The 15,708-nt window shown below is 39.4% G+C and overlaps 1 protein-coding gene across 4 annotated transcripts in view; it reads right to left on the bottom strand.

Annotated features, from left to right (window-relative positions):
* Positions 1 to 2,160: 2,160 nt before the first annotated feature.
* Positions 2,161 to 15,708, bottom strand: part of Slc6a4 (solute carrier family 6 member 4) — a 39,428-nt gene continuing 25,880 nt past the window's right edge. For 2 of the 4 annotated variants that reach the window (XM_004857082.4, XM_004857081.3), the window contains exons 11-14: positions 15,031 to 15,130; positions 13,245 to 13,345; positions 9,041 to 9,208; positions 2,161 to 4,728 (exon numbers count right to left, since the gene is read on the bottom strand). In XM_004857082.4, coding sequence (XP_004857139.1) covers positions 4,654 to 4,728; positions 9,041 to 9,208; positions 13,245 to 13,345; positions 15,031 to 15,130 — 444 coding nt within the window. In that variant the 3' untranslated portion in view covers positions 2,161 to 4,653. Of the gene's footprint in view, positions 4,729 to 9,040; positions 9,209 to 10,685; positions 11,485 to 13,244; positions 13,346 to 15,030; positions 15,131 to 15,708 lie in introns of those variants that run through there. The other 2 variants (XM_004857080.4, XM_087191577.1) reach the window with 2 other exon arrangements.

Genomic DNA, 15,708 nt, shown 5'->3' on the forward strand with positions numbered 1-15,708 from the left:
ACGAGATGTTTTGTTCAAACTCTGTCCATGCTACCATATTGCTAATCCCCTTCCTAGCATTGGGCTTGGAATGTAGCTCAGTGATAGAGAGTGCTTGCTTAACATTCATGAAGCCCTGTGACAAATCCCTAGCACCACCAAAACAAAAACAAGGCAAAATAACAACAAACTGGAATTGTTGGTAGAACAGCTTGTCTTGGATTTTATGATGTGTTGCTAAGAAATATCACCTAGCATTCCAATTGATACATATTGTGAATCATTTCCAACAAAAGAACCCTTCTGTTACAAAGGTGAAACTTTTAAAAATATATCTAATATAGGGCTGGGGATTTATCTCAGTGGTTCTGCTGCCTGCCTCGCAAGCACAAGGTCCTGAGTTCGATCCCCAGAACCAAAAAAAAAAAAATATATATATATATATATATATATAAAGTATAAAAACAATCCTGAACTGATTATATGAAACAAAAGGATATTTAAGATTCTATCCTAAAATATCTTTTCCACGTGCTATCTATTAAACCAATTGAGGTGTATTATTTCATTCTAGCAGATGAAATACAATTTATGTTTACCTTTCTTTAGAAATTTCTAGATCGCAGGAAGAATAGACAACTTTGTTTGATTACCAGGTTTTTCTCTGCCTCTAAAGGAGTCATCTGAGCTTTAAACCTTATTCTATCATTTAAATTTAAAGACAAAAGGGTGATACTACAGAGAGTAGCAAAAAAAGAGCTTTGAAATATCCTTTCCATGGAATTATACATGACAAATTTCATTAAATATCATTAATTCATCTCTTTTTTTAAATAAAATTCAGAAACCAAAGTGTTTCCAGTGGACAAGAACTATGCTTTTCTAGTGCGGTAATGTTCCCTGTCTTGACCATTTTTGTTTTTATTTTTCTTATTTGAATTTATGAATTGCATTCCTTAACATGCTTCTCAAGAAAGCACTTTCTAAGTTCGCTTTTCTGGTTGAGAGCCCTTTCTGTAACTCTTGTGTTTTAAAATATGATATGTAAATTCCATGGTGACTTATACAACTTTTTCCCACTTAGCATAGGACTCTTTTATTACTTACAGGGATAACAGGCTATGGCATACAGTGATGGCAAACCTTTTAGAGCTTTCAGTGATAACAAGCAGCCACTGTGGAGCGCATGCCATAAGTTTGCCATCACTGGATAGCCTCTCTGAGAAATCCCCTGCTTCTTTTCCCTACCTCTCCCTGACAAAAAAAGAAAAACGAAAAATGCCCTACTGTGTTGATGAACCAACCATCCTACGTAATTCTGATATCTTGAGCATCAGAGGTGGACTTAGGAGTAGAGAGACATGCTAAGAAACAAACTAGGTTTGGGTTGTACCATTGTCTAAGATACATGTAAGAATAGCAGTTAGGCCTTTGCATTCCATAATGATAAGGTTTGATAGTGAACTCCAAGCCAATTGTATCATTGATAAAACATATCAGGTTAGTCTTTCCTACTTAGAAGAAATAATACTATTCTAATTCCAGGAGAATGGTCTCCCTTTTAGGGGATGGGAGTTAAGAGAACATTCATGCTTACACTTGGGGTTTTGGGGGGGGTTTGCTTAAACTTAAATTTTGAGATTGGTAGCACCAAATCAACAAGCTTAGTCAAAATAAGATGCCCTGAAGTGATTCATCTCACAGAATAACTTTTTGCCTTATTTTGTGATTCCATTATTTGATTTTGGAGCTATTATATTGAGTTTGGATTTGTCATGGTCTTTGCATACATCTCCAAATGGGCAACCAGGGGAGTGAATTTAGATTACAACTGTATGCATTCTAGCCAAATTCACAGTTGGGAATGAATTCCTTGGATTTCATTGCATACCAACAGAGGACACAACTTCTAATAATTGAATTATCCATGACTTTGACTTCATTTTTTATCTTCCCTATATCTTTTTTGGAGATTGAACCTAGGGCCTTGCATATACTAAGCATATACTTTACCACTGAACTACATCTCCTGCACCCCCTTTCTTGGCCATTTATTAGTAATAGAAGCATAAGAAAAAATGAAGTCCTTATATTATTTTACAGTTAAATTCCATTTTTAGTTTTTACTTTTAAGTAAATGTTACATTAGATGTAAAAGTCTTCAAAAGCTGATTTAAATCTACCTCCTCATATCTTTCTTTAAAAAATCTATAGTGATGGACTGGGGATGTGGCTCTGGTGCTGTGCCCACCTGGAAAGTGCAAGGTCCTGAGTTCAATCCCCAGTACCCCCCCAAAAAAAATCTATAGTGGTATTGATATATAGGGGTCAAAAAAATGCAAACTATGAAGGACAAATAGATTTTTTTTTCGGTTTCATGAAGGTTGAAACCTTAACACATGACTTGGCAAAACTCTATTTGAGGGCCGGCGATTTAGCTCAGTGGTTCTGCTGCCTGCCTCACAAGCGCAAGGACCTGAGTTAGATCCCCGGTACTAAACAAAAAACTCTATTTGAAAAACTGTTTATAAAAAAGTATAATCTCACCAGAGTGTGGTGGCACATGCCTGTAATCCCAGCACTCTGGGAGGCTGAAGCAGGAGGATCGAAAGTTTAAGCCCAACCCTGGGCTCAATGATTTGGTGAGACTATCTCAATTGATGAATCAATCAACCAACCAATAAAAATGGGGATATAGCTCAGTGCAAAGGCTCTATGTTCAATCCCCAGTTTAAAAAAAAAAAAATACAAACTTGAGAGAATGCCTAAATATGTGTGGCTAGAGTGGAGAGAATCCATATTCAAAAAAAATCTTTTAAAATCAGGTTCTTAAAATCTGCAAAGCTATTTACCACTGAATACACTACCACTTACATATCTTCTCTCTTGGCACATATTAGAAAGCAAAGAAAATAGAAATAAAGTAGCAAGAAGGAATGAAAGAGTGAAGATAATGCAAGTATGTCAGTAAAGGGACATTAAATCCCCTTCTCCTTTTCTTCTAACAATTTGGGAAACTTCTCACCAGCTAACATCCAAAAACATCCCCAAAGATTAGAAAGAACAGGAGGCAGGGAGAATATAGGAAAATGGCCAGGGCAGATTGTTGGGAGAAGGAAGCCAAGCGAGAAACATCTATAACTGGATAAATCCAGGCCTTGGCTACATGGATCTGCTTTTTATAAAGTTGTTAATATTAAATTTGAATTATATGGAGAACTGAAGTTATATCAGGTCAGCTAATTGAGTCCTTTTTTCATTGACAAGAATTTAATCCCTTTAAGATTTTGATAAGGAAATCTCACACCACAGAGTAAAATTTACTTATATTCCTATGCATCTGAGAATCACAAGCCAAAGGCCAAATTTACTTGTCTGTATTATGGGCTTTACATGAAATGAAAGGTCATTCACATAACTAACTATTCCCCAGTCAGTCTTACTTAGACTCGATCTTGAGGATTATCTGGATAATGTATAATCATGGCTACCAGGAAGTGCCAAAGTGAGGTGGGGGAGACAATTTAAGTCTAACCAGAATCTCCAGTTGCTCTTGGATTGAGGATACCCTTGTGGGTTTAAGTCAATACCACATTTATGCACCCTAAAGCTAAGTGAGATTTGGGTTTACCCTCTCTGCACAAAGTAACCTACATAGTCAAACTCAGTCTTTTAAGTAAACAGAGCTCAGTCCAGTTGGCCACATGAACATTGAAGGTGCACATGTCAAAATCCATCTTCAAAGCACTTCACAGGAAACCCATAGTGACTAACAAAATAGGCCAGACTTGCTTGTGGAATGTTGTCCTGAACATTTAGCAGAGAGAGAGGAAAACAGCAATGAAGTACGGCAGATAACAAAGCTGGCCCATGAGGAAGGTATGTGAGCAAAAGCAGTGTCACTGGAAAAGAAGGTACCGGAGCATGTTATAGTAATTGCACCTTTTCAAATAATAACATATATGCATATTTGAATAGATAGGCTTTGTTAATGTAAGAAAGATTAAAGGAAATACATATAGTTTGTAATGGGCCCAAAGTATTGGAGTAGAAATGAGTACATACATAACAATATAAACATACAACAATAGAAACAGACACAAATGCTCACATGTACACATTATTTTTCAGTTTAGCTTCTTACATCTTCCTTTCCTGACCCACAGTAGCACATGGGTTGAGGGTTCTAGTAGATTCAAGCTATAGATTTCTATGCTATTCAGAAAATATATGGCTAGCAAGACAACATCCCATTTTCTTCTAATGTTTAATGCATTCATGAACAGTGAAGCCTTTAGAGGCAAACAGATGTCAGATAACAACAATCATACCAAAAAAAGACACAGGAAACATTCACAGACTTGATTCTAAACCTAATCCTAATCAATGATAGGGTGGTTTTCATCACCTCCATACACACCCTCACATGTTCAAAACAGACCAGTTCAGTTACATCACAGTCTAATGTAGTAATAATGTCCCGGAGATTTAAGGGAAAGAAGTGACTGAAGGCTGTAAGTCTGGGCACCATAGTCTTTTGGGACTGTGTCTCCATGAAGAAGATCCTTTCATCATCAGGCTTGGCTGGCAACTCATTCGCTTAGAGGATAGAGGTGAGGTGGGATTCGTCAGAGCTGGAGGAGGGCCTGGGAAGCCATTTCTCACTGGTATGTGTTACACAGCATTCAAGCGGATGTCCCCACAAGGAATTTCTGTTGGTGTTTCTGGAGTGATACTTTTAATAATGCGCTTTTGGGAAGAAAATAAAATAAGTCTTGTAATTCAACAAAATTGCAAAAATATTTCAACATTAATATTACAAAAAAGCTTAAATAATATTTTAATGACAGTAGTTTTCTTTAGGAAAGGAATTCCCAATTTTTCTCAAATATAGATAAAATAGTACAGTCAGAACTGTAAGCATCTATAAACTAGTTAAGAGCATTATTTTAACACTAATTTGAAAAAAAAAAAAAAAAAGCCTTTAATAGAGCCTCTGCTGGCCCATAAAATGCTTGCTTTTTTTTTTTTTGGTACCAGGGATGGAACTCGGGTTCTTGCTCTTGTGCAGCAGTCGGCGAAACCACTGAGCTAAATCCCCGGTCCCATAAAATGCTTTTGAGGACTTATGAAAGGCACCCTTGGGCCCGGGATTTAGCTCAGTGGTTTAGCTGCGTGCTGCGCAAGAGCAAGGACCTGAGTTCAATCCCCGGTACAAAAAAACAAAAAAAACAAAGGCACCCTTTTCTCTAGACAAGAGGCAGCTTCTCATGACCACACAGGGCTTGGGGAGCAGAGTGAATGCTAGATTTTGGTCTACCTGCCCCTAAGGCAGATTCCTTGTACACAGCATGCATACCTCAGCCATAGTGCCCAGCGCATGGCCATGGCAATAGCTAGGATCTTACTGATTCAATGAATCCACCTGTAAGGCAGTACTGGTTCATTAATATGAGTGCAAATTATCACATCACAAAGTTAAAAAGATGTGACCCAAGGGGCCGGGGATTTAGCTCAGTGGTTCCAGCGCCTGCCTTGCAAGCGCAAGGTCCCAAGTTTGATCCCCGGTACCAAATGAAAAAAAAAAGAAAGAAAGACTGAGCCGGGGATTTAGATCAGTGATACTGCCTCCTGCCTTGCAAGCACAAGGTCCTGAGTTCGATCCCCGGTACCAAAAAAGAAAGAAAAAGATGTGACCCATCTAAATCATCACTTTTAAGGAAAACTCACATAGGTTGAGTACTCATCAGAGGGAAGAGGCTGAGAATTTCTACTATAGAAACAGCAGAAGTGCATAGAAGACAGATCTAAAATATGCTTCAGCTTAGGAATGAAATATACAACCTGCCTTGTAAAACTAAGCATCAGAATGACATGAAGCAGCTCAGGGATATGGAAAAGAAAAAACCAGCACCATAGTAAAGGCTTAGAAAAATCTTTATTAAGTTGCTTAGTAAAATCTTTGATGGCCAAAAGTCTGTATGTTGGTAAGCAGGCAAAATTATATCAGAAACATCTTTTGATTTATTTATTGATCTTTAGGCGAAGCTTTGCTACTTTTTTTAAAAATTCAGAATTGAAAAGGTATGTAGCAGTCTTCAAGTTTTTCTATTCTCTGATTCTGAGAGTTTGTTGTTCTTTTAAGACACAGGACCTATGGAATTCAGAGTTCCATTTCCATGGTTAATGAAATTCATAAAATCATACATTTTGTGTTCCTCATGACCTTAGTATCTGAGTACTAAACTATAGCACTAGAAATCCACTTTAAAAATAGTTGTTGCAGTATTCATCCACTGCCAGGGCCTATCAAGTCACTGAAAGTAGAATTTCAGAAACCATCCATCCCCATGTATGATTATATAAACTACAACTGATTAAACAGAATTATGTCTTGCTAGTTAGGAACTAGACACAGATCACTGTAACCAGTCTTAAGTAGAGCTATAGTGTGCATAGGGAGAAGAGTTGCCAAGGTGTGTGGTAGAGGCAAGGCTAGCAACAAACAGCATTATAAAGAAAGATGCTAGTTGGGTGTGGTGGTACATGCCTATAATCCCAGCCATAGAAAGCTGAGCAGGAAGGATCAAGCACAGCCTGGGCAATTTAGCAAGATCCTGTCTCAAGAAACACCTCAACGAAAGCACTTAGCTCAGCATGAAGGCCCCGGGTTTAATCCCCAATACAAAAAAGAAGGAGGAGGAGAAGGAGAAGAAGTAGAAAAAAAGAAAAATGCTGGCTTCTTGTGCCCTAAGCCCTACCCATACATTCTGCTGCTCTACGGGCTGCTGACCCCCCAAATACCAGGCCCACTTTTGGTTTCCAGATTTTGGCAGCATTCTAGTTGCCAGTCTACTATTGCTCTCAAAATTTTCCAGAGCCTTTCCTTCTACAAGATGGTAGGTAACCAGCTAATCTAAGAAGTCGTCTGCTGCTGACATCTTACCTCTACTGCCAACAGATTTGAGCTCTGTTGCTCATGGCATTCCTTTGTGACCAAATGTGGGAATTTGAATTTGAAAGAAAGATGACTAGGATTTGAGGTACAGTCTGTGACTAAGGAATACAGACATTATTAACCCACCCCTGACTCTGGCCTTTGGGTTTGAAGCAACAGAGCTCATGGATCATCTCAACTGCTGAAAGGAGAACCTGAAGGAGTGAATTCAGCGACTCTGGTTCCGAGAGTCTGTTATAAGCAACACCAGGATCCTGTGCTCTTTGGGAGGATGAAGTCATGATAGAACTAGTTTGGGCAAAGGGAATTAGTAACTGCAGAATTGTGTTCACCTTTAATTCAGTTTTCATGTCTGGAAAAAGAAATGAACCCAGTTGCTCTCAGAAAGAGCTAATATTTTTGGGTTTTGTTGGTGCTGGGGATTAAACCCAGGGTTTAAAGCATGCTAGGCAAGTGCTCTACTGTGGAGCTACCCGTCAGCCTGAAAAAGTCGGTGTTTAATTGCTTCATGTGCTCTTGCTTCTTGCTTCTCATGAAATGTCTGAGAAATTTTAATGTGATGGTCTCATGTCTGAGTTTTGCTTGTTAGAGCCCATAGACTATCCCACCTCAGTTCTCAGGCCATCGTAGGTTAGAGTTCCATCTAACTTTCCCCAGATATCACCCTTCACCTTTGAGTTTGTACCCTGCAAAAGCACTCAACTATGGACTGAAGACCTCTTCAGGCTTCTCTGGCATAGTACCCTTTTACTGTGGCAAGAAACACAACCAAACATGTAACAAGTGAAGCTCTTCTGTTCTGTTAATGTACAGTATAATGCTGCTGATAATCTAATGGCTGAACGACTCACTCCGGCAGCCTGGGGTGGAAAATGGCTACTATTCTTTCCCTAAAGAATAATTTAAGCACTAATTTCTACATTAGCAAACTGTCAACCCCAAGGACAAAAGGGATGTTGCACCTAAAAGTGAAAAGAACACTGTACCAGGAGTCCAAATACCTGGATTCAGAGAATTCCTATACTGTATCCTCAGACAAGTCAATGAAACAAGGACATTTGGAGCAGGATTATTCCCAGCCTCAGTGTCTTTGCCTGCTAATAATACCTACCCATCTACCTCACAAGATATTTTGATAACAGATGAGATCAGCTGCACACAGATGCTTTGGAAAGCATGGGCTCTTGTACAAACTGTAAGGTACTATTATTAAAAAGTTTATAGCACATTATTCACTACTGAAATGAATCTTCTGTCATGGCAAAAAAGTATTTACTACAATGGCTTGAGCTAAAATTATGATATTGTTGGATAGCTAATAATTTTTTTAAGTTGCATTATCTTTTTAAATAATTTTTTATTTATTAGTACATGTTTGTAATTCAGGCAGTTTACAATCATCTTGGGGAGTGGTTAGATGTACATATTATGGCATTTTTCTAGCTAATAATTTTTTTCTAGCTAATAATTTTTTGAACTAGAAGTATGATATGTTGAACTGTCCATATTTTATGATTATTTTAAAAATAGCACTTGTCACATAATTATTAGAAAAATCACCATGGGCATTTTTACCATACTTTCCACTTAAAATCTACATATGGCTTCAGACTTCATAGGTCTGATATTCAAGCCCAACAGTAAGCAGGAAGCAAAGTAGTTGTCTGATAGGTTTAGAAAGCTAAACATACCCCAAACTGTGGGCTATGTATACATCTGTGAGCTATGTAAATGCTGTGGTACACCAAAAGATCAGCTCACTGTGTGTGGTGGTATATACCTGTAATCCCAGCACTCTGGGAGGCTGAGGCAGGAGGATAGGGCAAGTTTGAGCCCTACCTGGCCAACTTCGCAACTTAGTGAGATCCTGTCTCAAAACAAAAATCAACTCATTCGTTTGCCCTTATATTTGGAACTTTGGAAGATGCTTTATAACAACAGTGTAAGCCATTAGAGAGCGAGCTATACAATGGTTTAGGTATATAAATACATAAGGTTAAAAGCCTTCTGGTGAGTTTCATGTAGGCTTATCTCTTTTGAATAGCACGTAAAAGAGAAGTCTTTTCTTCCAAAAAATACACACACTTACACTCTAGCACATACCTCCTTCAGTGTCCCTGGAGTGATGATCAGCCGATAAGTTATATATGTGGGGATACAGATAATAGAGGAAATCCCTATGCAGAAACCCAGGATGACACTCCAATGGGGATAACTATACTGGAAAAGTCGTAGCTCGGGCGGGGTCATCAGAAAACTGCAGATGATGAACTGTAACAAAAATTCCAAGAAACATTAAAAATCTTAACAGTATGCAGATACTCTGATAACACATACACCAAATGCTAAAGCTCAAAAATAACAGGGATACATCCTAGATTTAACTCTGATTTAATTTGCAAAAATAATACAGCCAGGTGCTTTTCTTGGTTTTCTTTGCTATCACCCATCTCAGGCCTACAGTGCATGCCAATCCTATAAAGATGGTATAGTATCCCTAGTTACCCATAAAGCCAGGGAAGTTACAGTGCCCCACTAGGAAACCCTCTGCCAAGGAGAAGAGATTGGCACCATCAGGAATGGACAGCAGACAATGAACTGGGTGGCTATTGCACTGCCCCTGCCAGTCCTACCACTTATATATTTCTCTCTGCCTTGTTTTCACTTCCCTGCATTTCCTGGCTATGGTAGTTTTTTCTCAGATGAAAGATGCCTTATTTCTGGAAGCAATAATGAGGTTCTCAAGACCTGAGGAGAACTCAAGTTCCTGGGGATGCTTTTTACCCTCTTTGCTTTCTGCATCAAGCTGCATTAGCTGGAGATTCAATAAGTGTGGTTCTGCCACAAGACATCTAAGTAATGAATGACTGCTGCCCAGGTCCTCATAATGAATTACAGAAGAAAAAAAAGCAGCTTAATGTATTTTTCACGTGAAAATTTTGACCAAGAATAATTCCACAATGTGCTCTTAACACCCAGTTTATTAGTTTCTTATTTCAGTTTGGTTTCTAGAGAGCACAAATATCAGTTTTTGTCTAGTAACCACTGTGTCAAAATAATTATAGCTCTTGATATAATTTAATTTTATTATTTCATAGTCATAAAGAAGACAGTAATGTAAATTATTTGTGTGGTTAAACATCTATTTATATCTTTTTTTCTTTGTCTGCAGGTAATAAAATGGGAAATTGTTAAATACACATCCATCTTCTGAACAGTGTTATCCTAAGTCCACAAGGAGGTCTTCAAAACAGAAGTCAGGTAAATTGCAAATTTTTCTTAACTTATTCTTCTCATCCTAGACCAATTACTAAGGAAGGAAATTTGGCAATGGGAAAAGAGCGGGTCTGGCTAGGAGCCATTGCTGCTAGAACTCATATCATCTTGATGTCAAGTATGTGAAATCCAACTCAGTCAGAGAGGGCTCAAACTCTTACTTCAGAAACTCTCTCATGGTATGGTAGCTCATGCCTGTAATCCCAGATACTTGGGAGGTTGAAGCAGGACGATTGCAAACTTGAGGCCAGACTGGGCAACTTAGCAAGACCCTGTCTCAGAGTTTTCCAAAAAAGAAGAGCTAGGGAGGGATGTAGCTCCATGGTAGAACACTTATCTAGCATGTGTAAGGCCCTAGGTTTAATCCCCAGCACTAACAACAAAAGAAAGGAAGAGAGAAAGAAAGAAAGAAAGAAAGAGAAGAGAGAGAGAGAGAGAGAGAGAGAGAGAAGAGAGAGAGAGAGAGAGAAAAGAAGGATAGAAGGGAAAGAGAGAGAAAGAAGAAAGAAGAAAGAAAGAAAGAAAACAAAATGAAGAGAAAGAGGAAAAGAAAAAAGAAACCTTTTCATGCAGCCCAGCCTCTCCTTGCTTATACACAATCACAATATTTTCTTTTTTTTGTAACTTGGCTTCAGTGAAAAAAAGTATTTTTAGTAAGTTACTTGTTGTTTACCTAAAGTAGCCTTAAAAAGCATAGAGCAGGGATCTGTTAAGTAAACGTAGAAGTAAAAGACAGATTTGCCTCCTCTTAATTAGGCAGTAGAGCACTTGCCTTTAGAGGAGTGTAAAGCAAACATCATGGGAATTATGAGTAACATGCCTGCATCCAAGTCTGTATGTGAGTTTTGCTCAGCGAAGGAACTCATTGACCATGCACTGCCAGAAATGAAAGAACCAAAAGGTTCAGACCTAGGACAGGGGTAAGGTATGTGAAGCACTCACTTAAGGCACAGCATTTAAGGGGAAGCCAGAAGATAAATAATATTTTAGTGCAATTTGTAACAGACAGGATTTGATGGAGCCAGATTAAGGTAAAGCAAGTGAAGTGAGTCACACAGCTACAGGGTCAGGTCCTGTGTTATTTAAAATATTGCTCATCATGTATCCCTTTGCATTTTTTTAAAATATTGCATTAAAATCTTGAGTACTCTCTTCACTTGCTTTACCCAGGTCTGGGCTCTGGACACCATTTCCTCGCTGGGTAGGGAATGCAAAAGTAAATAAATAAACATGTTTCTGGCCTCAAGGAACTAATCCAATGTCTCTTCTTCCTTTAAAAAAACAAATGAAAGGATTTAAGTAGATTATCAAGAAGCACTGGTATTAATATAAATTAATAACCCATTTATGTGAGGACTGCTTCTGGTAATGGTGGGCCAGGTGATTCAGACCAAGCCTTTCACTGAAAACAACAGAAACTTCTGCATTGAGAATTTATATTTTTATAAAATAAATATATTTTATATAATATGTAAATATATTTTTAATGTTACTTAAAAGCATCAGTAAGCTGAAAAGGTCATAAGGATCTACTAAGCCAAGATCTATGGGAACACTGGAACCCAGCACTTACACAAGAGCCACTGTGCCCTAGGGAATATTTGTTGCTTGGGGTAAATATTGGCTTTGGTTTTTGAAACCTCTGGAGTCCAGGGGAATACAAGTCAGGCTTTTAGGGTACAGAGAAACATATGCAGTGTCTCAGAGGCAAAATGAGAATGGGGGCTATTTTATATAAATTAATAGTAAGACATGCAGGTACAAAAAATAAAAGGCTGCCCAAAGATAGAATACAAAGGGGCCATTTTTTTTTCAGTACCAGGGATCAAACTCAGTATCTTGCGCTTGCCAGGCAGGCCTGGCACCACTGAGCTACATCCCCGGCCCTCAAAAGGGCTATTTTTAAAGGGAGGAAAGGACAGCTGTATGCCAGAGAGGTCCTAAGACAAAATGGAATAGGCTGAATACTCTCAGTAAGTTGGAGATGGACTGAAGGAACAGTCTAACATTATTTCTGGCTCTAAAAATTCAACAGCCCACCAAATAAAGTTAGATATGGGGAAGAACTAAAGAATAATCCCTGATGACGCACACAGAGGGGGTTTACCCCAGAATACCTCAAGTGCACACTTGGGAGGTCAGCAAGACATTATCCATCTTTGGGAAAATGCCTCTCTCGAGGTGGACAATTCTCCAGAAGGAATCTGGAGGCATATAAGCAAGGATAAAGTGAATATTGAACTTCTCTTGCTAAATGGACAATCCTTGAAAGTCACCTTCCTTAACCAGATCCTTTGGCAATAAATGGATTTTACTTTTGACTTGGACCTATGCTTGAGGATCTTTGTAAGAGTTTAAGAAGATGCAAGAAATTTTAAATACATGATCCCCGGCACCAAAAAAAAAAACCAAAAAAAAAAAAAAAGAAATTTTAAATACAAAATCACTTGGATCTCTCTCAGGGACTTCCTGAACAGCACAGTAAATTCTTTGCTGGTCTTAAATAGTTCTCACTTGTTATGTGACTTTAATATTATTAAGCCTCAATTTCCTTAAATGTAAAATGTGAGCACCAGCACAATACCTACTTCATAGAATGACTGTGAAGATTAAAAGAGCTATGGGTGTTAAGTTTAGTGCAAAATCTGGCCTGCCTGACCCTTAGTGCTCATAAATGTAATTTAACATTGTCATTCACCAGGGGAGTGACATACTAATTAATTGAAGTCCAGACTACTCTACATGTGAGATGTCAGAAGAGGGGTGAGGCATGGCGGGCACAATGACAGGGAGGGCACAAGTGTTTTTGTGCATGTTTTTGTCCAACACAAGTGCTGTCCGTGTTTTTGTGTCTTGGTATGGTTTTGACTACACAGGAGTGTTCAGTTCATAAAATTTCCTTGGATAAACATATATGATTGGCATACTTTTCTGTGTATATATATTACACTTCAATAAAATTTATCTTGTATAAGTGTCTGGGGGTGAGTCTTTCCCCAGGGCAAGAAAAAGAAGGGAAATGACAACTCACCAGGAGAAACAGAGGGCTGATGGCTACCCAGCATATCCTCCAAAACCATCCAGGGCTGAAGCCAAGCATCTCCTTCACATCACTGCAGAACTGAGTGATACCTAAAATTACCCAAAAGAGAAAGAGATTGACTGAGAGGACATGGATTTTCCTTCCTGACTCAGTCACCAGAGTCAGCCTCTTGTCACCAGAATGACAAGAAGAAGCCAGAATTCCTATACTGAACAAGTGTAGCAGCTCTGGCATTTCTCTATCAAGGAGCTCAGGGACACCAATCTGGTCTGAAGTGAGACCAGGGGATTTGTCATGAAACTTCATTTTTGTTTTGTTTTGTTTTGTTTTTTGGTACCGGGGATCAAACTCAGGACCTTGCGTTTGCAAGGCAGGCGCGGTGCCACTGAGCTAAATCCCTGGCCCTGAAACTTCATTTTTATTAGTAAGCAAAGCTGTTTCTACATACAGCAGGAGGCTGGTGAACACTTGACCTTGGTGCCCACACTGCCTTTCTGTTTAGGCATGGTCAACCCACCCAACCTTGACTACACTGGAAACTTGAGACTTCTTTTTCTTTTGGCACAGTTCTGAGGTTCAAATCTAGGAGTGCTCTACCACTGAGCTGAGCTATATCCTAGCCTGATGCAGGGTCTCACAAAGTTGCCCAGGTTGGGCTTCAATTTGTGATCCTCCTCCCTCAGCCTCCTGACTAGCTGTGAATAGAAGAGTATATAACTAGGCCTGAATGAAAGAAAACTTTTAACCCTAATCCTGCTCATTCATCTCCAGATCAAGATGAGGGTTCTTTTATGAAAAGTTACTGGCCTAGAAATGAGAACTTTTCACCATAACTGGTAGATGAGAAACTGAGAAGGGGAAGGTACTCTGTGGTTGACCCCCTTGAAACCTACCCACTGTTCCTAGGGCGCTAAGTCTGCAGTGATTCATACTTTGAACTTTGTCCTCTGAATTGCTGAGGATAATTTTTTTTAAAACCGGGCCTATGTGCAACTAAAATTATGCCTTCTCTTCTTTTCATGATATGTGTAATGACTACCATGCTAAAACTATTTTATTATCATAGAGAAGGAAAAGTACATTTTTAGAATGAGGTAATTACTTCTTGACTTTAAGGAGGCATCTCTGAACTGAGGTTTCTCATTTGAATTGCCAGTGTCCAAAATCACTGCCCAGGGGATCCTGGGACCTCTGCCAGGACCACCTCAGTTCACTTCCTGCACCCCTGGGAGTTTATCATTATCAAATTCCATCCTAGGAAGGGGTACAGATAATGCAAATAAGAGAATTCTCACCTCTTCTTTAGAAGATGAGCACCTAAGCTCTGTCTCAGGCCTAGAGAAGGAACTCTCTAGCTTGAGATATACAAATCTGGGGCCACTCTATTTAACAATGATATACTATACACATTGCAAAGGCATTCACTGTGCGCTAATTCTGTGTTATCTTTCCAACTGTTAGAGCCCATCAGGGTCTTAAGCTCCCACCAAGGATGAGCTAGATGCAGCTGCTTCAGCTTCAGCTGGGTAAACATTCAAACTCAGTATGGGAAAGATGTCCTCCCCGAGGGTGTAGGCAACTTTGTACAGAGTGCGAAGGAAATGATGACTTATTTCTGAAGAAGGCACTCAGCTGAGATTATTTTACAGACCCATCAAGAGGTCACAATTTGTCAACTGCCCCTTCCCATCTTTCTCTGATGAGATCAGTCCCTCTTTGTGCTGGCTGCCATGTTGCTAAAAGGACCTCTGCTCACCCTGAAGGGGGATCTTACCATAGAACCAAGACACAGCAATTGCTTCTATAAGCGCGACGGTGAGCACCGCAGGCCCTGTGGCATACTCCTCCAGCAGCTTCACCACATAAGCTCCTCCCTGAGAACGAGATTCCAATCTGTTAAGGGCCTCCTGAGGCCCTCCCCTTAGTGCAGAAGCCTGAAGCAGCTTTTGAACTTAGGGTAATGCTGGAAATTCCAACCTTGGACGTAGTCTCAGAGCCTACTTCTTAGAGTGGCCTTTGCACTGTGGGCCAGGTTTCACCTCAACAGACTCCTCTTCCTGCTCTACAGAGCCCATTATTATTATTATTTTCTGCTGGTGGGAATCAAACCAAGACATGCTCTACTATTCAGCCCCATCCTTAGAGCACATTTTTCTTGTTTCCGCTCCCCACTCAGGTTTAAGAGACAAACTCCAAAAGGCCTCTAGATCTATTTTCCATTTTCTTCAACTTATTGAACACTTGCTGTGTACACAACCGGGGAAACTGCCACCGCTAAAGATTAAATCTGGGAGGGTCCATGGTTACCAGATACATGGAGCACCTTTGTCAGCTTTGCCTTTCTCACCGAACTCCTGGCAACCTTGGATTATATGTAGCCTCTTACCCCACCCTCCCAAAGCTCCTAAACTGCTGAGGCCAAGACTTAAAGATTCCTATCTACAAAATGTGC

Source organism: Heterocephalus glaber, unplaced genomic scaffold (genome assembly GCF_053883595.1).
Source record: "Heterocephalus glaber isolate CG9 unplaced genomic scaffold, H.glaber_assembly_v1.0 deba00001564, whole genome shotgun sequence".
Lineage (NCBI taxonomy): Eukaryota > Metazoa > Chordata > Mammalia > Rodentia > Bathyergidae > Heterocephalus > Heterocephalus glaber.